Consider the following 23,597-nt stretch of genomic DNA (forward strand, 5'->3'; position numbering starts at 1 on the left):
CAGAATGAGCTGCTGGCAAGTGCGTCTGGAGGCTGCCGGGGGAAATCCCATCCTCTAGGTGAGCTTGCAAGTGTCTTGAGCAGTGGAGAGCCAGACATTGACTCCTGGATGCTGGAATCCTTTGTGAGTCCGTAGGAGAAGGTTTCCTGCTCTGCCCTGCCACGAGGGAAATGCCTTTTGCAAGGGACGCCTCTGGCCGCAGCACTCTGACTGCCTAGCGCCCCGTGGATCTCAGAGCTCAGGATGTGCAGACCCTGGGCAGCTCTCAACGTGTTCATGGTTTCCTTCCTGCATCTGCTGCAAGGCTCTGACTACGAGAATGGCTCTGTGAAGGTAGGTGAGCTTCACTTGCTGCCATCCTTAGCAACCCAGCCTACCAGGGCTGCACATGTGCCAGGGGTTTTGTGATGGTTCAGCCGCACAGACCTTTAGCAGCCACAGAAGGAGGAAAAAAATAACATCCAAAGAGTTTAAAGCCGGATTTGCTCTTCAGTATTGTATGTCTTTCTCCTGTTTAGTACTAATTACTCCTGTTCTTCATCCTTCAGTTCAATTTTTAATGTCAGTCATAAGAGCAAAATGTGACCACAAATGCCAGCCAGGGCATGTAGAATGCTTGTAGATAAACCTCTGTGCTGCAGGTACTTCTGATTGCAGGGTCAGCATGCTGGTACTGAGAATTTCCCCTCTAGCCACATGTGTTCAGCACTTGTTCCCTTGCTTGCCAGAAACCAGAGAGATGTTTCCCTGTTGTTTGTTGAGCAGATGTTACCCAGGACATAAGCAGTGGCTGCCAGTAACAGAGCACACTGTCTGCTGGGGATGAAACAAAACTTCAGCTGAAACCTCACCTGGAGAGTGGGGTTGTTCAGGTCTGACTTCCTGAGACAGCATGAGAACATCCAAGACAATCACTGAGAACAGTCAGGACAAAAGCTGGAACAAGTTTCTGCAGGAGCAGTGCATCCAAAGGGCTGAGGGCAGTGTGTGGTCCAGGACAGGCAGCTTGTGTTCCAGCAACACAGCCGAACAAGCTGAGGCTTTTGTCTGCACCTCAGTGAGCCCCCTGCTGCCAGGAGGGCTGTGAGCTGCCCCCCGTGCTAACCTGTGTGCTGAGCTGGGCTGCAGGCTGCTGCTGCCAGCAGAGGTATCAGAAGTAGCAGGAGATGTGTGCTGCAGGCTGCCTGCAGGCTGAGCCCTGTGCCTGCTCTCCTGCACTGCTTCAGCACTCTCTGCTTTGAGGCACTGGGACCAGAGGCATCTGCCCTGTGCAGCTGGGTCAGGGCAGTCCCAGGCACAAATCCAGGCTGGGTGCAGAGTGGGTTGAGAGCAGCCCTGAAGAAAAAGCCTTGGAGATGTTGGTTGCTGAGCAGCTCTCCAGGAGCCAGCAGTGCCCTCCTGCAGCCCAGCAGGCAGCTGTGTGCTGGGCTGCAGCCAGAGGAGTGTGGGCAGCAGGGCAGGAGAGGGGATTCTGTCCCTTGGCTCTGCTCTGCTCAGACCTTACCTCCAGTCCTGCCTCCAGCTCTGCTGTCCCCAGGGTGGCTAGAGACAGGCCAAGAGGGAATGGATTGAAGCTGAGGCAGAGCAAGGTTGGAGTGGAGCTGAGGAAGAAGTTGTTGAGTGTGAGGGTGGTGAGAGTCTGGCACAGGCTGCCCAGGGAGGCTGTGGCTGCCTCCTGCCTGGGGGTGCTGAAGGCCAGGCTGGATGAGGCCTTGAGCAGCTGAGTCTAGCTGAGAGGTGTCCCTGGGCATGGAGGGGAGGTTGGAGGAGCTGAGCTCTGAGGTCCCTTCCAACCTGAGCCATTCTAAGGTTCTGTGACAAGCAGTGGTTTCTCCCCTGTAGGAATCCCTTCCTTTACAGCAGGAGGTGCTTTCTAACACAGGATGCTGACCATTGTGTGACTGGCAGTGGTGCTGGCTCTGCCCTCACATGGGGCCACGTTTATGCAGCACAAGAGAAAGCCCTTCAGCTGCTTTGAGCTGGTGTGGTTTGTTCACTGGGCTCTGGTTGTCCATCCAGCCTCTGTACAGCTGGAACTGTTCTTGTTGAAGTTTGGCTCCTACACCTCAGCAGCCAGCTTAGCCCCAGGGCCCTGGATGGATGTGACAGCAAATCACTGTTAGTTTTCAAGACCATCCCAAAGGTATGGGACCCTAAAAAGAGCTATGGGAAAGCCTGGGTTTCACAGACTGCATTGGGGTGGAAGGGATCCTCAAAGGTCATCTTGTCCAAGCCCCTGCAAGCAGCAGGGACAGCTCCAACCAGAGCAGGCTGCCCAGGGGCACATCCAGTCTGATCTTGAATGTCTCCAGGGTCCTCAACCACATCCCTGGGCAGCCTGTTCCAGTGTTTCATACTCCAGTAGAATGGCTCAGGCTGGAAGAGACCTCAGAGCTCAGCTCCTCCAACTTCCCCTCCATGCCCAGGGACACCTCTCAGCTACACTCAGCTGCTCAAGGCCTCATCCAGCCCGGCCTTCAGCACCCCCAGGCAGGAGGCAGCCACAGCCTCCCTGGGCAGCCTGTGCCAGACTCTCACCAGCCTCACACTCAACAACTTCTTCCTCAGCTCCATTCTAACTCTGCTCTGCCTCAGCTTCAAACCCTTCCCCCTTGGCCTGTTGCTGACCCCCTCATGAACAGTCCCTCTGCAGCCTTCCTGCTGGCTCTTTCTGTGCAGACAGAGGTGGTGATGATTTTTTCTTTCCCTGTTTTGCCCAAAGTGTAGCTTTCTGGGTTGTTTCAGCATGTGTGCCCTGCAGGCCTTGGTGTGTGCATGTGTGGATATACCCTACCCAAAGTCTTTCCTGCTGCAGTGTTCAGTGGTGCACAGGATTAGACCTGCTCTGACTGCCCCTCAAGCTGAATTTGCAGAACAAAGCAATGCTGCACTGCCTTCCCCTGCCATCCTTTACTGATCCTCAGTTCTTTAGGGCCAGCAGCAGCACTGCCTGGGTAAAACCACAAGCTCAGGGTGCAGATAGTGCACAATTGCTGAGACCCAAGAAGGATTCACCACCAGCAGCCTGCTCTCCCTCATCTACAGGAGTTCAAGTAGCTGAGTTCTGCCCTGGACACCTGAAGCTTTAAACCCGTTTCACCCCTCAGGTGGTGTCAGGTTGGTAACTTGCAGTAGGGTTTGGGAAGGCTAAGGATTTAAATGCTCCCCTATGACCCTTCCCCAAATGCCCTAATGCTGTAAGCATTTAAAAGCTTGGGTACAAGCTGTGGTGCTTCAGCAGTGTCTGCATCCTGCTTGGGTTCTCCCAGCCCTTCAGAAACTCCATCCTCTTCTGGGCACAGGAGTCCTTTCTCCTTCCATGTGCACACCAAGTCCCCTGCCCACCAGCCCCAGCTCTCCTGTCTCTCTCCATTCCTAGCCTGTTCCAGTCCCAGCATCTGATCTGTGTCCCCTCACCTGCAGGGTTCAGAGCCTCATCTCCTGTGCTCTCTGCTTGCCACCCTCTTTTGCTTCTGGTTGTGTCTGACCATGGTCCCCCCTTCCATCCTCTATCTTTAGCTTCTTGCTTTGCCTCTGTGGTCACAACCACCCAGATTTCCATACCTGAGGTTCTAGTCCTGGTCTGCTTGAATGCTATCAGCCTCCTGAGCCAGATCTTGCCCTCTTCCATCACTGTTCATCTTCCTGCCCTTCCACAGGCAACTCTGGCAGCTTCCCTTCCCTGGTTGCCCAACTCCTGTGGCCTGAAGGAGAGAGAGAGCAGATCCTCTGCTCTCACCCACATGGGCTGGACCTGCAGTGGCCTGCCCCCATGTTGTGCTTCATCCCTGAACGGTGTGGGGTTCAGCACAGACCCCATCTGCTGAGCATCAGGTGCTGAGCCCTGGCAGGTCTCTGCTCTTGCTCTCAGATGCAAAAAGCTGGGGCCTGTGTTCATCAGAGCTGAGGACCACTTCTTGCCAAGAGAAGCCAGTGGTCTGGGAGAGCTGTTCTGCTTTCCAGAACTGAAGCAGCCTCTCTAAGGAGGCTGAAGGTCTTCAGCACTGCTCCCTGCCCTGTTCTGCCCCTTACATTCTCAATAACCTGTACAGGGGAACACAAGAGAAAGGGACAGCTGGGAGTGCCCAAGTTATGACAGACTTTTCTTTATGCAGAGGTCTTCTCCCCATGGGGAACCCTCCTGTGGTTGATTGGAACCCACAGCTGATAAGCCTGAGGAGCATCACAGACCTAGAACTCTGCTGTCTGATAAAAGACTGAGGGGTTAGTCATGCTTAGCCTGGGAAGTGAACTGCTCTCTGCTACCTGCAGTCCCTCTTGGAGGTCTTTTCCAACCTGCTTGATTCTATGGTTCTATGATTCTGTTTTCCACAGCTCAACTTTCTCTTTGTTTCTGTGCCAAACATTGGTACAGCCCTGAGTGGCCAGTTTTGCTCTAACAGGTCTTGGATTCTACAACCTCTTATTGCCACTCTCAGCTGGGCAGAGGCAGAAGCCACTTCCTAAACCCTGCTGGTGCACAGTCCTTGTCCATTGGTGATGGTACAACAGCACTTCCTTATGATTCTCAGGTCCTGTACTGGCTAAGGAGAGAATCCTTCCCTTTGGGAAGGCTTGGAAATACTGGAGAGCTATCCCACTCTGAGCAGAAGGAATTGTGGAGTTCCTTGCATCTCTCCCAAACTCCAGCTGCAGTTTGTCTGTGCAACCCAAACAGAGCTCTCCAAAGAACCCTAAACAGCAGGGCTGGGTGTGAGCTTTTGTCTCTGTAACTACCTCTGGCACTGATCTGCAGACAGATCTGCACAGGCTCCTGATAACTGCTTGAAAATGTTGCTCAGTTCCTAGACAAGAAAGCTTCTAGGAGATCTTCTCTCACCTGGGTTACCTTCCCCCAAGGCAGCTCCTGAAAGCACAGCAAACTGCTCAGCACCTAGAACAAAACACAGCTCTGCAGGCTGTTGGAAAGAATTTCTCTGTGTAAAAGCTTCTCTTTTCCTCCTGACATCCAGCTTCCTCTCCAAGCTGGCAAACTCCTTCAAATGAAGATTCTAAACCTGTAGAGTAGGGAAATGGTCAGACTGATAACTGCAAGGATTTGATCATCCCAGCCTTGTTCCTGCTGTGATTACCATCTCTGACAGGCAGGACCAGCCAAACCCATGCATTCCTGGGGAGAGGATTGTGCTTTGCTTGACGAGTGGGAAGCTCTCAGGGGGTGATGAGGAAAGCCAATTTGTTCTGCCTTATCTGTTAGTGCCTTGACAAGCTACAGGGGAGGATAAGAGAACAATTCTGCCTTGTTGCCGTGCCACACTGCATCTGTCCTTGGCCCTTATCAGTTTGGAAGGGAACTCCTAACACACTGCTGCTTTATCAACAGCACTTCTCACTCCTAAGAAGCAGTAAACAAATCCTGTCTGCTCTTCAAGCTGTAGTGGAGCCACTTTCTGTTGATCTGTGGCCACAAGGCGGCCAAAGCAAGCCATCAGCTCGGGCTCAGTGAGTGCTGCTGCTCTGCTCCCTGCAGCCTGCTCTGCTTTCTGTGCCACAGGCACTGCTGCTCTTCTAAGCACTGATGTGGTGTGGCTGCAGGCTCCTGCAGGAAGCAGAGAAACAATCTGCTTGAAATGGAGCAAAACCCACAGCTGCTGCAAGCTCCAGCTTGTGAGACCTCTGCCATTGTGTCTGCAAGGTCTGTTCTGAGCAGTACTGTGTCTGCTCCAGCCCAGGTCTGAGCAGGGCTTCCTTGTGCCACATCTCCTGTGGGCACTGTTGGTAAGTGAGGCAGAGCTGTAGAGGATAACTCAGTCGTTCCTATTGCCATTAAACCCTTTGCACAATAGCTTTAGAGTTGCCACTCGGTGTCTGGCATCTTTGCTGCTTTAAATCCTTGCTCTCAGGCTAGGTAAGGCCAGGTGCATCCTTGGCCACTGCTGTGACTTGGGCTTGGCTGTGAGGCTTTGTCTCACAGTGACTGCATTGCTCAACTGCGGCAGGGGAGAACAGGAGCTGAGAGCTTCAGCTGCAGGGGAGTCCATCTGACATGATCCCTTCCCTACAGAAGTTGTCCTTCCTCAGGAGCTCCTCATTCCTCTCACTAGCTGCCAGTCTCTTGTCTGCCTCCCCTCTTCCCTGCCTCCCCAGCATGTTTTGCAAATCTCTGTGATTCTCACCAGGATGTCAGGGATGGGGATGAAACTCTATGCCCCCATGGTGCTTGCAGAGACCCTAGCTGCCCATGGCCAAGGAGAGTTTGCTCTTTTTGTCCCTGTGAAGGAGTTAGCTCTGTATGTACCTCTGCCAATGGCAGCAGGACAGCTCAGCAGCTTAGTTTAGTTTCTTGCATTAACAGAAAGGCAGTTTTCTGAAGGCCATCTCCATACTTTTCCTATTTCCCTCCCATATATGACTCAAGGGGTAAGGCCCCTCAGTTAGTGCTGGAACACCAACAAGGTCCTGGCTGCTTCAGCAGAATCAGACTGAGTGCAAAAGGGATTTGGCAATCCAGTGTGGGTGCCACAGGTGTTTGGGAAGGGCTGACTGCAGCCAGAGGAGTGTGGGCAGCAGGGCAGGAGAGGGGATTCTGCCCCTGGACTCTGCGCTGCTCAGACCTCACCTCCAATCCTGACTCCAGCTCTGGGGTTCCCAGCAGGAGAAGGACACAGAGCTCCTGGAGAGAGGCCAGAGGAGGCCGCAAAGATGATGCAAGGGCTGGAGCAGCTCTGCTGTGAGCACAGGCTGAGGGAGCTGGGGGTGTGCAGCCTGCAGAAGAGAAGGCTCCAGGGGCACCTCAGAGCTGCCTGCCAGGACCTGAAGGGATCCTGCAGGAAGGCTGCAGAGGGACTTTTGCTGAGGGGTCTGGAGCCAGGCCAAGGGGGAATGGTTTGAAGCTGAGGCAGAGCAGGGTTAGAGTGGAGCTGAGGAAGAAGTTGTTGAGTGTGAGGCTGGTGAGAGTCTGGCATAGGCTGCCCAGGGAGGCTGTGGCTGCCTCCTGCCTGGGGGTGTTTCAGGCCAGGCTGGATGAGACCTTGAGCAGCTGAGTCTGGCTGAGAGGTGTCCCTGGGCATGGTGGAGGAGCTGAGCTCTGAGGTCCCTTCCAACTGAAGCCATCTGGGGCTGCTCTCCTTATCACAAGGGTGCCAAGACAGCTTGGTCTGAAGCAGGATGTCAGGTGGGCAGCTTGCTGAGTGAGTTTGGAGGATCCAGTGTGGCAGCTGGGGAGGAACTGTGTGTGTCAGACTGAGCTGCACAGAGGCTGCCCATGGTGCTGTCACGTTGGATGTGCAGAATGTGCCACACTCAGAGGCACTTCTCCCTTGGCTTAGCAGTGTGACTGAGAGCCCATGCTGGGAGACTCTCCTGAGCTGATAGGGAAATGTCAGTGTAGGAAAATTACAATTCCAGGAAAATGAGTGCATGTGCTAGGGGTAACCTCAGTTCATCCAGGGCTGGCAGTGGCTTTGCTTTGGGAAGGGACACTTTGAAACCTGGCCCAAGAATCAGCTTGGCACACTCCCAAACGTTTATGAAAGTGTCTTGGGGCAAACCCATAAACCAATGAAAGCAGGAACTGGAGGAACCTGCACAGGAAAATGTTTTCAAGTATTGAAATAATACCCAGGCCTCTGGTTCCATTCAGCTCTCTGCTTCTGAGCCTTCCAAAACCCTTCTCCAAAGCCAAGTGACTGGGTCACAGTGCTGGCTTGAAGGTTGCACTGTGCATGATCTTGGAGGTCTCCAACCAGATATCTTCTGTGATTCTGTGGCTGTAGTCTGGGCATAGAGTCCTAGACTGGCTCAGGCTGGAAGGGACCTCAGAGCTCATCTGTTCCAACCTCCCCACCACAGGCAGGGAGGCCTCTCAGCTAGACTCAGCTGCCTTAGAAAACAGGTAATTAAGTCTCCTGTCTTCAGTGGAAGCCAAGGAGACAGACTCCTGAGGAAGGGAGTCTGGAAGGAAACTTTTATCACCCAGAATCAGAGGTGGAGCAGTCTAGAAGGTGCTTCTCCTCCAGTTTTGGGTCTTGCTCAGATGCTGTAATGTTTGAGAGCCTTTTTGGCCAAAAGAGTGAGCAGCCTCCTTGCTGTTTCTTGTCTGTGCTCATGTTCACCTGTGCAGAGATGGTGATGCCTCTGGAGAAGGTGCACTCAGAGATTCATGGAATGGTTTGGTTTGCAAGGGAACATCAGCCAGTTCCAACTCCTGCTATGGGCAGGGATCTCCCACCATGTCCAGGTTGCTCAAGGCTTCATCCAGCCTGGCCTTCAACACCCCCAGGCAGGAGGCAGCCACAGCCTCCCTGGGCAGCCTGTGCCAGACTCTCACCACCCTCACACTCAACAACTTCTTCCTCAGCTCCACTCTAACCCTGCTCTGCCTCAGCTTCAAACCATTCCCCCTTGGCCTGTCTCCAGACCCCCTCAGCAAAAGTCCCTCTGCAGCCTTCCTGCAGGATCCCTTCAGGTCCTGGCAGGCAGCTCTGAGGTGCCCCTGGAGCCTTCTCTTCTGCAGGCTGCACACCCCCAGCTCCCTCAGCCTGTGCTCACAGCAGAGCTGCTTCAGCCCTTGGATCATCTTTATGGCCTCCTTCTTTCAGGTCTTGCTCTGTGGCCTCCTCTGGACTTCCTCTATGTCCTCCTTGTGCTGGGGCAGCAGATCTGGATGCCTTCAAACAGCACTGAAATGGAGGAGTTCAACTTCTGGTCTTTGTCTCCTCCATGGCATCTCTTGAAGTGAGTGCAGGAGCTCCTGCTGAATCAAGAACACAACAGCCACAGGAAGGTTCAGGCTGTCCTCACATGCTGCCAGTGCTCTGTTGATGTCCAAGTGCCCTCACTTTGCAGTGCCATTTCCCTCTCCCAGACTGGCTTGTTTGGGAAGCTGTAGTCTAAACTTAGCCATGTGTGGCCCTCTTTGTCCTGCCATGGCACCAAGAGAATGATCACTCTATGTCACACAGCCACAGCCTGCTTCCCTGGCAAGCCAAAGCTGGTGCCCTCCTTGTATTGCTTATGCTCTGAGAGGATGGACCATGATGAGCACAGGGGTGATGAGGGGCCGTGGATCATCACTCCTGGCCTAGGCACAGTGCTGAGGTTGAGGATTTGTGTTGCTGCAGGACTTGGCTCTGTGACCCTGGCTGAGAAGAGCTCTGACATGGTTAGCTGGAAGCAGGAGCTGCTGTCCCACTGTACGGCTCACAGCCTCCATCTGTGCCAGAGCAGCAGCACCCAGGGCAGGGCACACAGGAACACAGCCAGGGGGCTTTGCAATGGCTCCAGACAAGGAGACTCCACATCCTCACAGGCAAAAAGGTTTCCCTTCTCTTGCCCTGGCACCTCCTTTGCTCCAGCTGGCACCCAGTGCCCCTTGTGTTGTCCTTGACCAGCCCTGAGCAGAGCCTGGCTCTGTCCTCCCCACACTGCCCTGCACATCTTTCTCCCCAGCACTGAGGGCAGCCCTCAGGCTCCTCTGCTCCAAGCTCCAAGCCCCAGCTGCCTCAGCCTGGCCTCACAGGGAGATCTTCCACTGCCTGCAGCAGCTTGGGGGCTCTGCCATGGACTTTTCCAAGCAGTTCCCTGAGGTCCCTCTTGAGGTGAGGGGTGCAGAAGTGGTTCTGCAAACGTGGCTTCTTCGGAGTCCCTCAGCCATCACTTCGCACAGGGTTGGGTATTTTTTTCTTCCTGGGAGCTTGTCAAGCAGGGAGAAAAGCTGCAGGCTGCTGAGTTGTAGCATCTGACAGGAGATTGTCCACAGTAACTCTCAAGAGGCAGCCTGGTCTGAAGAGTGCAGGCCCTGTGTGGTGTTCTGCATCTGTGGGACATGCTGCAGAAGCCAAGTCTTTGACCAGCATCAATCGAGGGGGCAGTGAACTCAGGGTGTGATTCACACCAGTGTCCAAGGGGGGAAAGGCCACTGGACCTTTCTTCTTCTTCTCTTGTTCCTTTCCAATGCTAACTACTTGTAGGCTTGTTCTGGAACCTGAGCTTGCCAGGAAGGAGAGAGCAAGCCCAGGATAGTTTATTTTGGAAGCACAGAGGTTGGAGTTCTCCAAGAATCACAATGCTAACCCACTTATTGTTTCCTCATGGCAGTGATGCTGCTCTCAGCTCAAGTAAAGGGGAACAGACACTGAGCTGGGGAACAGAGAGGTCAGTGCTATGAAAAGCATCCAGCTTCACTGCAGTAGGACTCTGACTTTGTTTCTGAGTGTCTGGTCTTAGGAGCACTGGAAAATTGTATTAAGAGCAGCAGGAAGCTGAAGAGACAAGGACAAACCACTGAAATCTGCTACTCTACTGAGCTGCACACAGCATCTCTTACAGCCTCAGGACAGCCCTCTGCAGCCCTCCTGTAGATCCCTTCAGGAGGTGCAAGGCAGCTCTAAGCTCCAGGGGCACTTCTACAAGAGTGCAGAGCTCTGTCTTGTGTTTTAGAGTCCTCTCATTTCAGCTTACAGCTTCTCTGTGGATCCAGGCTGGTTTGGCAGCCTTGGATGCTGCCCCAGAACATCTTTCACTGCAGAGAGAGGGAGAGCAGCACTTTTGTGGCTGGTTAGGAGCTCCCCTGCCAGCACTTGCCCTACAGTCATGTTCTGCAAAGTCAAAGAGGCAGTTCTTGAGCAGGGGGGAATTTCTCTGGGGTTCTTCAAGCAAATGAGCATTGACACATTGACCTCCAGCTGCATTTCAGCTTCCCTAGATCAGCAGAATCCGGAGTGGCTTGTTTGTCAAACCATCCTGAGAGCCAGTCAGTGGTGCTAAGTGTTGACGTTCCTTGGGAGCCATTCGTCCTTCAGTGCTGAGAGAGGCTCCCCAGACTCCCCCAGACAGGAAAAGCCTGGCAGCTGCTTCTCCTATGGGCTGCAGCCATCTGCAGAAGGAGACATCGCAGCCTGCTGAAGCACCAGATAATCACAGGCTCACAGGAGCTTAGGGGTTGGAAGGGACCTCTGGAGGGCTTTGAGTCCAACCCCCTGCCAGAGCAGGAGCATAGAATCCAGCACAGATCACACAGGAACACATCCAGACAGGGCTGGAAAGGCTCCAGAGAAGGAGACTCCACAACCTCTCTGGGCAGCCTGTTCCAGTGCTCTGGGACCCTCACAGTGAAGAAGTTCCTCCTCTTGTTGGAGGATGGGCATGAGAGCAGAACAAATAACTCCTTCTGAGGGAACTGCACCAGGAATTCTGGGTCAGGGGAAGGTAATCACCCCAAAAGGAACTTGGCCCCTGGGTAAAGGCTAACATCTGTATGTTGCAAAATAAATGCCACAGATGTTTCACTAACAAATAACAGCTGCACCCAGGGCCTGCCTTCCAGAGCTCATCTACAGCCCTTCCTCTTGGAGGTGACCCCTTGCTTCCCCAGCCCTGTACACAGCACTTGAATGCTGCTGTTTCAGCCTGCAGCCTGCTCTGTGCTCCCCATGGCCAGCTCCCTGTGCCTCAGCTTCGCTTTCCAGAGGTGTGCTTTATTGGTGGCAGCTGGCACTGCAGCCCTGCATTTGCAAGTCAAAGAGTCAGCTGCATGGGCAGAGAGCAGCTGAGAGCAGCAGCCCAGAGATAACCTGGCACTGGGGCTGCAGCAGCAGCTCTCAGCCCAGGACAGCTGAGCCCCTTGCAGAGCTAACCTGGCACTGGAGCTGCAGCAGCAGCTCTCAGCCCAGGGCAGCTGAGCCCCTTGCAGAGCTAACCTGGCACTGGGGCTGCAGCAGCAGCTCGCAGCCCTGGTGAGTCAGTGGAAACAAACAGTGCCTGGACAGAGGGAGGCACAAACATTGCTGCCAGAGAGCAGCAGGCAGAGCAGGGAGCATTGCTGGGGGTGTTGTGCAAGGTTAGGTTTCTGTTAAACAGGTATGGTCAAGGTGATGAACAACTTCAAACCGATAGGGCAGGACCTTCCAGGGAGGCTTTTCCAGTGGGATGCAGAGGTGGAGAATGCAGTGACTGCTAGTGCTGGGCTGAGGTTGCACTTGAGGCCTCTGTGGCTGACGAAGGACCCAGGATGGGCTGTGGCAGCTGCAGCCTGTGCTTTGCAGCACACTGCATGTCCTGTGCATGGGCCCTTGCAACCAGGACAGCTTCCAGCTGTGCCACCTGGCCCTGCAGTGGTGTCTCACAGCTGGTACAAGGGTTTGGCACCTGAGGTGGCTTGCTGCAGAGGCAGGAGGGTTGTGCTCACCAGCTGCTCACTCAGGTTGTCTGTAGGGGTGATGGGATTCAGGCTGGCCAGCTCAGGCACAGAAGCCACAGGGCTTCCACTTTCCAGTTCATGTGGGCACAGAGCAGCAGATCAGTGCTGCTGGGACATCCCTGTGTGCTCCTGGTCTCCCAGGGGCTCAGGGCTGCCTCTCTGTACACATAGAATCATGGACTTCTCAGGGCTGGAAGGGACCTCAAGGCTCAGCCAGTCCCAACCCCCTGCCATGGGCAGGGACACCTCACACCACAGCAGGTTGCTCACAGCCACATCCAGCCTGGCTGCAAAAACCTCCAGGGATGAGGCTTCCACCACCTCCCTGGGCAACCTGTGCCAGTCTCTCACCACCCTCATGGGGAACAACTTCTTCCTAACATCCAATCTCAATCTCCCCACTTTTACTTTTGCTCCATCCTCCCCAGTCCTATCCCTAACTGACCTGCTCCCTGTGCTGCTCTGGGGACAGGCTGTAAAGGTGCAGGGATCCTGACTTCTGCTCCCCCTTGCAGAGGACATACCTGTCAGCACTGGAGCAGTCAGAACAGCAGATTAGGAGGGCATCCAGCCTGGAGGAGCTGCTGAGGATCACCCACTCAGAGGACTGGAAGCTGTGGAAGTGCAGGCTGAAGCTGAAGGGCCTGGCCAGCCTGGACTCCCGGGCTGCATCCCATCGCTCCACCAGATTTGCTGCTGCCTTCTATGACATTGACACACTGAAAGGTAGGGCAGACCCTCACCTCTGCTGCAGCACCACTGATCCTGAGTAGTAAAGCCTCAAGTACCAGGGGTTTGCTAGAGCCACAGAGCTGGGCCACAAAGATAACCCAAGGGCTGGAGCAGCTCTGCTGCGAGCACAGGCTGAGGGAGCTGGGTGTGTGCAGCCTGCAGAGGAGAAGGCTCCAGGGGCACCTCAGAGCTGCCTGCCAGGACCTGAAGGGATCCTGCAGGAAGGCTGCAGAGGGACTTTTCCTGAGGGGGTCTAGAGACAGGCCAAGGGGGAATGGTTTGAAGCTGAGGCAGAGCAGGGTTAGAGTGGAGCTGAGGAAGAAGTTGTTGAGTGTGAGGGTGGTGAGAGTCTGGCACAGGCTGCCCAGGGAGGCTGTGGCTGCCTCCTGCCTGGGGGTGTTGAAGCCCAGGCTGGTTGAGGAGCAGCTGAGTCTAGCTGAGAGGTGTCCCTGGGCATGGAGGGGAAGTTGGAGGAGCTGAGCTCTGAGGTCCCTTCCAGCCTGAGCCATTCCCTGCTTCTCTGAACACACTAGAAACAACAACAGAGCATGCTTGGGGAGTGACTTTGCAGGAGGAAGTATCAGGCAGCAGCTGCCACAGGCCTCCCTGTTTGGTGACCAAGCCAGGTCTGCTGTGCTCTGTGTGCTTCCAAAGGGGAGCTGGGCTCGGTATGGATTTGTCTCTCCACTGCAAGGAGGGGAAGCCAACCTGCAAGGAACAGGGTAGGATGACTGCCCCAGGGGGCAGCCAGCTGCTGGAGCTCAGCATTTGCTCACAGGCAGACAGGGAGGAGCTTTGCTGCCAGCAGAGCAATCCCTTTTATACCCTGATGTAAAGCAGTAGAGCAGCAGCAGCAGTATCTGGGTGGGAATTGCAGAGCAAGGAGCTGGTACCGTAACTGCAAGCTCCTTGAGCTTCTCCAGCGAGAAGTCAGCTCACCCCCCTGGCATACCCTGCCTCTGTGGTGTGCTGGGCAGACCTGACCAGTCTCTAGCCCTGCCAAGGCTGGGGCTGAGCCATGGCCCTCAGCACCACATTTCTGCCTCTTGTAAACACCTCTAGGGATGGGCATTCAGCCTCCTCCCAGTCAGGCCATGCCAGGCTTTGAGAACCCCTCAGTGAAGAAGTTCCTTCTAATCCCCAACCTAAACCTCCCCTAGTCACAGCCTCCCCTGAGCAGCTCAGCTCCCCTAGCACTGCAGAGAGCCTGCATCAGAGGCACATTTCTTAGCAGCTGCCCTTGCTCACAGAACAGATCAGGCTGCTGCAGGACAGAATGGGACACCCACTTCTGCAACTGCCCCTTCCCACAGCAGCCCTCTGCTAAAGCAGTGCGTAACCAAGTGAGGATGAGTGCAGTTGGAAAGGTCAGCACTGCTGGCACTCAGGGAAGTGCCACTGAGGTGGCTGCCTGCCACAGCTCCCTGAGCTTGGCAAACACCTGAGCTGCTATTTGAAGGCCTGACATGAGGTTGCTGTTTGATAGATCACCATTACTCTAGAAGTCCTACTGACTTTAGTGACTCGTCATTTAAGCTGGGAAATCAGAATTAGGAGCCCCAAATCCTGTTTCTTGTACTTATTGCCTGACTGGGAAGTGGAGTGAATCAACCCTGGGGAAGGGCTTTGCAGCAGTAAAAACAGGATTGAAAGAAAAACAGTCAGGAGTTGAAAAGAATGAAAGGCAAGGCAAGCAGGAAAGAGAAAGAAATGCTGCTCTGGAGACAGTGTGGCCTGGAGATGAACAAGATTCCATCATTTTGGATTTGTGCTTTCCAGAAGGTCCCTGCAGTCGTAGGCATTGCCTGCACACAGCAGAGGTGAGCTGCACTGGAAGTCAGAGCAGTGTTCTCAGCAGCAAAGTCACTTCTGATCTCTCAGCAGCCTGCTGGAGGGTGGCAGACATCATGATTTAAATCAGGAACTAAAGTGTGAGCAGTGATGGCTCTTGAGTAATCCTGTCAAAGCAGGGAAGCAAGAGTCTGAGTAAAGCAGAGCCACCTCTTAAAAAAAGAGTTGAGAGCAAATCCTAGAATGGCTCAGGCAGAGCTCAGCTCCCCCAAACTCCCTACCATGCCCAGGAACACCTTTCAGCTAGACTCAGCTGCTCAAGGTCTCATCCAGACTGGCCTTCAACACCCCCAGGCAGGAGGCAGCCACAGCCTCCCTGGGCAGCCTGTGCCAGACTCTCACCACCCTCACACTCAACAACTTCTTCCTCAGCTCCATTCCAACCCTGCTCTGCCTCAGCTTCAAACCATTCCCCCTTGGCCTGTCTCCAGACCCCCCCAGCAAAAGTCCCTCTGCAGCCTTCCTGCAGGATCCCTTCAGGTCCTAGCAGGCAGCTCTGAGGTGCCCCTGGAGCCTTCTCTTCTGCAGGCTGCACACCCCCAGCTCCCTCAGCCTGTGCTCACAGCAGAGCTGCTCCAGCCCTTGCATCATCTTTGTGGCCTCCTCTGGCCTCTCTCCAGCATCTCTGTGTCCTTCTCCTGCTGGGGACAGCAGGACTGGAGGCAGGATTCATCTGCTGGCAGTGTCAGAGCTCTCTCCCCATGGTCAGTCAGTTCTTGCATTCTCCTTCCCACAGCCAGACTGTGAGAGATTGCTCTAAGGAAACCCCTGGTCTGCACCAGCTGAGCGTGTGGAAGCTGCCCCAGTGTTCTGAAGAGGCAAATCATGCCTGAATTCACATTCCTCTTCTTAACTGGAACCCCCTGATGGCACTGAGGTGTGAGGCTGTTTGTGTTGGATTTCAGTAGACACTTTGGAAGCAGTGCTCCCTGGCTGGCATCCAGGAGGGGCAATAATGCCTCTGACCAGAATCTGGTAATCATTAATGTGCCCTTGCAGCCAGGCTCAGCCTCTACTTAGTCTGCAGGGGGAAACACACAAGGAGAGGATAAAATGACCCAAAGGAGGTCTGCCCTGGAGCCCAGCAGGGCAGATTGTGGGTCAGCTCTGTCAGACTCTCAGCTAGGGGAAATCTGAGCAGCTCTTCTGAGCCCACAGGAATCAGCAGAGATTTTGGGCATCCCCACTGCCAGCTGAAGGCAGAGCAGTGCAGGGACCTCTGCCAGGGCAGCTGCTCTGAGTTACTGGCATCAGTTTGCACTCAGGCTCTCTCTGATCCTTACATTGATCCCAGTCAGTGCAGATGGATCCCAGTCAGTGCAGCTGGATACCAGTGAGTACAGCTGGCCTGCCAGCACTTCATTTTGCTGTATGAAATGCTTCTCCCTCACTAATCAGAGGCTTGGTTTTGCTGTGTTGGCTCCTAAAATGTTCTGTTCTCTGCAGTCATAGATGAGGAGTGGCAGAAGACTCAATGTGTGCCAAGGGAAACCTGCGTGGAAGTGGCCAAAGAGCTGGGCACAACCACCAACAAGTTTTTCAAGCCCCCCTGTGTGACTGTGTTCAGATGTGGGGGCTGCTGCAACGAGGAGAGCCTGAGCTGCATCAACACCAGCACCACCTATGTCTCCAAGACGGTAACTGAGGCAGTCCTCTGCATTCTCCTCAGCCTGCCTTGCTGAGAAGGGAGGGCAAGGAGGATGTTTGGGTTCTGAGATCCTGTTATGACAGCTCTGTCTGTGCTGCCATAACAAACAGAAGAAATAATTTCTCACATATGCAGAGTGAAGGCAGGCAGGAGCCATACCAACCCTTACCCTCATGCTGCCTGATTAAAAACAGGTCTGTAGGGGTAGAGATGGGAAACCAGGCCCTGGGAAGGTGACTGCAGGCTCACATGTTGTCAAGCAGTTTAACCCTCCTTTGATGTCCTGTTTCTTGGGCTTGGAGCCTCTTGAGAGCATTGGTTCCTCTGCACCAAAGGATTAAGAGACACTCCAGGAAAAGTTGCTGTGTGAGGCCAGACGTCCAGGAGGTGCATTTCCAAACTGCCAAGGGTGCCAGAAGGGCTGGGTAGCAATTGTAGAGGTGAGCCACTCCCAGCAGGAGACACCAGATGTTCTCCATGTGAATGCCTTAGGATATGAGTGTCTGAAATCATAGGTCCCTTGGAAAGGAAAGGCTTAGACCAGCAGTCAGTTAGAGAAGGTGTAACAGGAGACAGAGAGCAGAGCTGGAGTGAGCAGTGCCAAAAGTGAGCAGAAAGGCACCAGCCAGAGAGCCTCTTCCTGCAGCCTGCTCCTGCATCGCCCCTCATCCTGCTCCTGGGGAGTACGTTCAGTTCCCTTCTGTCTTTGTTTCAGGCCTGTTGGAATGTGATCCCAGTGGGTTTGGCTGTGCTGGAATATAGCTGGAGTGAAATAAATCAGGGCCTGTCCCGCTTGTGTCTATGTTCATTAACTGCTTTCATTCCACAGCAGAAGGAGGAAGGACTTATGAGCTGATGGCCACACACAAAAGACATCTGATCAGCTCAGGGAGCTAGGTCAGCCTAAGAAGAGTTTATTTATGGGTGGCTTTGGAGCTGCAGTTGATAAGTTTGTTGAAAAGCTGCAGTTCTGCAGAGTGTAAGGTTCCCTTAGCATCCCTCAGCTGAAACACTCCCTCCAAAGCCCCCAGCTGCCTTCCACTGCTGGATCCACCACCAGCCCAGACCTGTTCCTCCCAAGGAGTGGGATGGCTCCCACCTCAGTGACAGCATCTGGATTTCTTGTTAGAAATGATCTGCTTAGGGCTGTTCCCACCACCTGCAGCCAGCCTCTCTGATATCCCAGGCTCCCTGTCCAGCTCTCTCTCTCTTGGGGACAGTTCTCAGCTCCCTGCAGGAGCCCACTTGGAGCAGAATGAACTCTGCTCTATCTACTGCTATTTCTTCCCTCCCTGAGGAGGCTGTGGGGGTTAAAGTGGGCTCCTAAGGATGTGTGCTTTGATTACAGCCTTTCACAGCCTAGCACATCTGTCTTCTCAAGTGGTTGATGATGGAACTGGGAACCAAGCTCCCAGCACCTGTATCTTTCCCATTTGGCCCTAGCATGTTTTTAAGTGTGTTTGCAAATGATTTTGAGTGGTCTTGGGTGTGTAATAACTGCTGACACAGCATTGAGAACAGCAAGCTCCTACCTTGGTGGGCACTGCTTGTTCCTCTCTTCCCCTGCTCATTTGTACCTCCAGTAACTGTCTCCAGAAGAAAACCCTCAATGTTAACTGCATGATAGAAACTGGAAAAAAATAATGTTGTTCTTTCACCCACCTAGCTGTTTGAGATCTCAGTCCCCCTGACAAGTGTTCCTGAGCCTGTGCCCATCAAAGTTGCCAACCACACAGGCTGCAAGTGTCTGTCAAACCCCCAGCACCATCAGTTCACCATCATACGGAGGTCTGTCCGGGACCGAGAAGAGGATGGGTGAGTTCCCTGCTTTGCAGGCTCCCACACAGGCTGTGCATCCCCAGTGTGCCAGTCATGTTCTGATCTGGGCATGACAAAGGTCCCTTCCCTTCCTGGTAGCCCAACAGTTCTTCCAAGTGACTTGGTTATCACTCAGGGTTTGAAAGCTTCAGCTGCCCCTGGGGAGCTGGAGTGAGTGGCACCAGAATCCAAGAAGCACCTGGCTCATTCAGCACCTGGCTAGTTCAGCTCCTTCTGGAGTTATGAGGACATTGAGGTGTTTCAGAGTGCCCATACCAACACTGTGTGCCACTGGACCATCAGGGTGTGCCCACATGCATCTTGCCAACGTGACACGAGCAGCTCTGCCCCTGCACTGTTTAGCCAGGGTGCACAAAGTGCTGTGCCCAAGCTCAAGCCCTCTGCCACCTCCCATGGCACACTGGGGCAGAACCAGTGTGAGCCATGGCTTTGCACTTTCCAGCTGGTTCTGATTTGCATCTGTCTGGCTTACTGGCTGGAAAGTGATCTCACATCTGCCTCCGAGATATGGTATGAGATACCTGCAGTCCTGCTGAGCCCAGGCTGTGTTCATGGAGCACAGACCTGAGGGACTCCCTGGAGGTCAGCTCAGATGCCTCTGTCCAGCCCTGCATGCAGGCTTGCCCACCAACCTGCCCTTCAGTCAGGCACCCAGGCTGGGGGACAGGTGGCATTCCAGCAGAGCCCCCAGGCAACCTGCTGGCCACTCTGAATCCTCTTCCCACACAAATGCAGAACCTGCTGACTGCAGGGGGTTGGACTGGATGGCCTTTGGAGGTCCCTTCCAACCCAACCCATTCTAGGATTCTATAATCTCAGCCTTCTCCCAGGATGTGAGCTCCCTCCCAGTGCCCAGAAGTCATGCTGGCCCCTCTGACCCTGCCTTGAGCATGGGCAGGCTTGGCCTGGAGCTACACTCTGGTAGCAGGGCAAGGTTAGCACAGCTGCAGGGCAGGAGCACTGCAGCCTGTTTTAGGGCACCGTGGAGCCCTGAGATCTTGGCTGTCTCCTCGCTGTGATGTGCTATGTGTGCTGTGCCTGCTCCACCAGCTGCTGGGAGCCAGGCAGCTCAGCCCAGCCAGCAAAGCCGTTCAGGCTTAGGCTGTTTGCAGCACCAGCACCCCAGAGACTGCTCCTGCACCCAAGGGACAGAGCCAGCACAGCAGCAGGCACTCCTGCTCCTGGGTTTTCAAGCCCTCTTTTATTTTCTTTCCCTTTCTTCCAGATGCCCCTTTAGCAACAAACTGTGCCACAATGGATGGGTCTGGGACAGTGCCAGATGTGAATGTGTGGTAGATGCACAGCACCCCAGCAGACGAGAAGGTAAAGCTGGAATGGCCAAGGACCTCTTTTGCTGCCTGTTTCCAGGCTGCTTGGCTTGCACTTGGGGTTTGTCCCATTTTTGTCCATTGAGAGAGGGAGAGTTTGGACTCCGCAACCCCAGGCAGACCTGGCTAATGCTGTAGGATAGCATAGGAGGTTCCACCTCAACATGAGGAGGAACTTCTGCACTGTGAGGGTCCCAGAGCACTGGAACAGGCTGCCCAGAGAGGTTGTGGAGTCTCCTTCTCTGGAGCCTTTCCAGCCCTGTCTGGATGTGTTCCTGTGTGACCTGTGCTGGATTCTATGCCTCTGCTCTGGCAGGGGGTTGGACTGGATGATCTTTGGAGGTCCCTTCCAACCCCTAACCTCCTGTGAGCCTGTGAACTCTTCTGAAAACAAATCACCTTGTGTGCTTATCCCCACCTCATGGTTTTGTGCTTGGACATTTGACTTCTGCTGCCTTGAGCATCCTGGGCTGGTGGGAGATGTCCCTGCCCATAGCAGGGGAGTTGGAACTAGGTCAGCCTGAGAGGTGTTTATTTATGGATGGCTTTGGAGCTGCAGCTGATAAGTTGGTTGGAAAGCTGCTGTTTTGCAGAGTGTAAGGTTCCCTTAGCATCCCTCAAATGAAACACTCCCTCCAAAGCCCCCAGCTGCCTTCCACCTTCCCTGGCAGGGGGGTTGGAACAGATGGTCTTTAAGGTCCCTTCCAGCCCAACCCATTCTGTGGTTCTGTTAGCAACCTGAGCAGCAAAGTGCTACAAAGAGGGGAGAGGGCAGGCTGGGTACATTTCTATTTCACATGGCTCTTAATCTGTGTGCTGGGCTCTAGGGAAAGCTTTTGAACTGCAGAGGGTGAAATATCCTCTGGGATGTACTGCATGGGGAAGGTGCTGAGTCTTTATTGAGGGAGACTCTTAAGAGCAGACTTACTTAGGAATAAACAAAGTAAAATCAGTCCCGCCTTTCAGTTGTAGATAGTGCAAAAGATTTTATGACCTTTCAGAGTATTTAACTACTCGTTATGATGATAACAAGGTAATAATGATAAGGTGCTTAGGTAGTCAAACAGGTCTGGGCTGCTTTATGCTTTAGCCAAGGAAGTCAATGAGCTTGAGCAGAAAGTTTTGTGTTTCAGTGAGAACTGTAGCTGCAAAGTTCATGCAGTGTTTGTGGGTAACATTGTGAGAGCAAGGAAGAAATCCTCCAGAATGACTTTTACTGAACTATCAAAGTGTGTCCCAGGAATAGTGCAGTGGTTCTGTCTGTTCCACAGCACTCATGGTGCTGATGGTCCCTGCCCAGGGCTCCATGTCAGTGGCTTGGGGTCTCTCCTCTCACACCATTTTTCCAGTAAACACAAACTGCTTCCCGACTCTGGGTTTTTTTGTTAGCTTTAAAGCTAACAAATTACTGCCAGAGAAAAGCAATGCAGCTTGGTGATGAATAACCTACCAATGAAGGAGAAAAATGTTGTCATCCTCTTCTGGACCTTACACTTCCCATCAGATCCCTGGCAAAGGTGGGGTGAATGTGCTCAGTAGCAGAGGTGCAGCCATGGTCCTCAGGGCTGGGTATGGAGGCTTTTGTAAGGGTGTGAGCAGTAGGACAGAGGGGAATGGTTTGGAGCTGAGGCAGAGCAGGGTTAGAGTGGAACTGAGGAAGAAGTTATTGAGTGTGAGGCTGGTGAGAGTCTGGCACAGGCTGCCCAGGGAGGCTGTGGCTGCCTCCTGCCTGGGGGTGTTCAAGGCCAGGCTGGATGAGACCTTGAGCAACCTGGGCTGGTGGGAGGTGTCCCTGCCCATGGCAGGGGGGTTTGAACTGGGAGATCTTCAAGGTCCCTTCCAACCCAACCCATTCCACAAATCTATCCATAGATGAGATCCTCTGCTCTCCAGGTTAGGTAGTTAAGCTCAAGTTAGGCTTTTGTCTGCAGAGCATTCTCTGTATTTCAGAGCAGACCCAGAGGACTGTGAGTAGCCAGAGTCCTCTTAACTCTTAGCTGTTTAACACCAGCTTGGAGCTTTACAATCTGTGGTTTGCTGAGTTACAGCTTTTGTTGCCAGGCACTCAGCATTCCCTCAGCCACAATACCCCTCTCTGAAGCACTCTGTGTTTGGCACTGGCTGGAACAGAAGCACTTTAAAACCTGTGGTGGAAACAAAGTGAGATGGAAACACTCGACACCACTTCACACACCCCAAGCTTTATCACCAGGAATTTGGGGCTGATTCCTGCTTTCTTCCCCCCACCCCAGTAAGGCTGAGGTTGTTTTGCCTGGATATTGATTTTCCAGCATGAAGTGAATAAGAATGAAGGTTTCTTTCCAGTGCTGGGTAAGCCTTCCCTGGCTCCTGAGAGCTGGGGCTGCAGGGGTCATGGCTGCAGCTTACATTCCACATTCCCTAGGATAGATCCAAGAGCTAATTGCAAAGCTGCAGGAAATGACCTTCCCATGACACCTTCTATGCTGTGCCCTTTAACCCAGGATGTGCTGCTAGCATTTTAATAAAGCTCTCTCCAAAGGAGTTCCCTTTCTGCCAGGCTTAGTCTCAATTTGTCCTCCAGGTGTGTGTTTTGAGGGCAGGTAGATGAGACAGGAGACAGTGAGCTCCCCTGCCCGGGGTATTGCTTCTGAAGCTCAGGATTCTCCCCTTTACTTAACTGAGTAGGGTGCATCTGCTCCTGTGGAAGCAGTCCATCAGCTCACACCTTATTAGACTTAGCACTACTGTTGTAAACATTCCCACAGTAGGTGGACAATGAGGTGCACTGAGCAATGAGTCTGACAGCTTGTGCTGGGGATGTGCACTTTTGGCTCTCCTTTCTGAGATGTTCTTTTTAAACCCTGCTGTCCAGTAAAGGTTTGTGCACTCCAGAACCCGACACTAGGCTGTTTTCATATCCAGCACCCCCCAAAAGCATTTGCATAGCCCAGGAGAAAGAGCAGTAGTGAAGTGAGGGAAATGATCAGCCCAGGTCCCTCAAGTGCTTTTCTGCACTGTAAGTCACGACAGAAACTCCTAAAGACTAGAGCTGGGCAGAGATATGTGTGAGCCCTGGTGACTGCCAAGCAAGAGCAGCCCTCCTCAGAAGCAGTGCTCAGACATGCAGAGCTGGGAGGGGGCTAAGGAGAATCTCAGGAGGTCTGATGAGGCAAAGGGCAGGGTTCTGCACCTAGGTCTGGGCAACCCTTGATGTCAATCCAGGGGGTGCTGGTGGGGGAGAAGCTGGACAGGAGCCAGCAAAGGGCACTGGCAGCCTTGAAGGACATGGACCTGATGGAGAGGGTCCAGAGGAGGGCCACAAAAATGATGAGGGGGCTGGAGCAGCTCTGCTATGAGGACAGGCTGAGGGAGCTGGGGGTGTTCCCTTCCAAGCCAAACCATTCTCTGGTTCTCTGCTTCTCTGTTGCAGAGCTCCCCCCCCTTGCTGAGCTGGCTATGTGTGGACAGCACATGGAGTTTGATGAAGAAAGTTGTGAATGTGTCTGTAGGCAGAAGTGCCCCACGGATTTCTTTCAGAGTAAAGAGAACTGCAGCTGCTATTTGTGCAGGGAGAGCCAGGAGAGCTGTGCTCTCAAACACAAGATATTTCACCCTGAGACCTGCAGGTAAGTGTCCTTCTCCTTCAGGGGCTGTGCTGCAGTTCCTGAGGTAGCTTGCAGAGGTGCTGGAGGTGCAAATGCTGAACTAGCCAGGAGGTGCACTTGGAATTAAATCATTGCTGGGGTAGGAAGAAGAGGCAGTACAAAGTCTTGGCTCCCTCTCTGGTGGGCTGCTGACACTCTGCCAACAGCGCAGAGAACTGCAGAGCTCCTAAGACAAGCTGAGCAGTGTGGCAGTGAGGCTGTTGTGTGGCAGTGAGGCTGTTGTGTGGCAGTGCTGCTTGTAACTGTGGTCTCCTCTGTCAAACAGCTGTGAGGACAAATGTCCCTCACAACCCAGAATGTGCCCAACTGCCAAACCAGTGTGCCCCAGGCACTGCCGCTGCCCGAAGGAGAAGAGAGGTCCTCATGGGTCCCAGAGCAAAGAAACTCCTTGA

General features: G+C 53.7%; 1 protein-coding gene across 1 annotated transcript; it reads left to right on the plus strand.

The window, feature by feature from the left end:
* Nucleotides 1-243: 243 nt before the first annotated feature.
* VEGFD (vascular endothelial growth factor D) lies at nucleotides 244-23,597 on the plus strand. Its single transcript, XM_054388167.1, has 7 exons — nucleotides 244-333; nucleotides 12,676-12,886; nucleotides 16,190-16,380; nucleotides 18,058-18,206; nucleotides 19,456-19,553; nucleotides 22,971-23,166; nucleotides 23,471-23,597. Exons 1-7 carry the CDS (start codon nucleotides 244-246, stop codon nucleotides 23,595-23,597), a joined length of 1,062 nt encoding a protein of 353 aa, XP_054244142.1.

The sequence above is a fragment of the Indicator indicator genome, chromosome 1, assembly GCF_027791375.1.
Source record: "Indicator indicator isolate 239-I01 chromosome 1, UM_Iind_1.1, whole genome shotgun sequence".
NCBI classification, from domain to species: Eukaryota; Metazoa; Chordata; class Aves; order Piciformes; family Indicatoridae; genus Indicator; species Indicator indicator.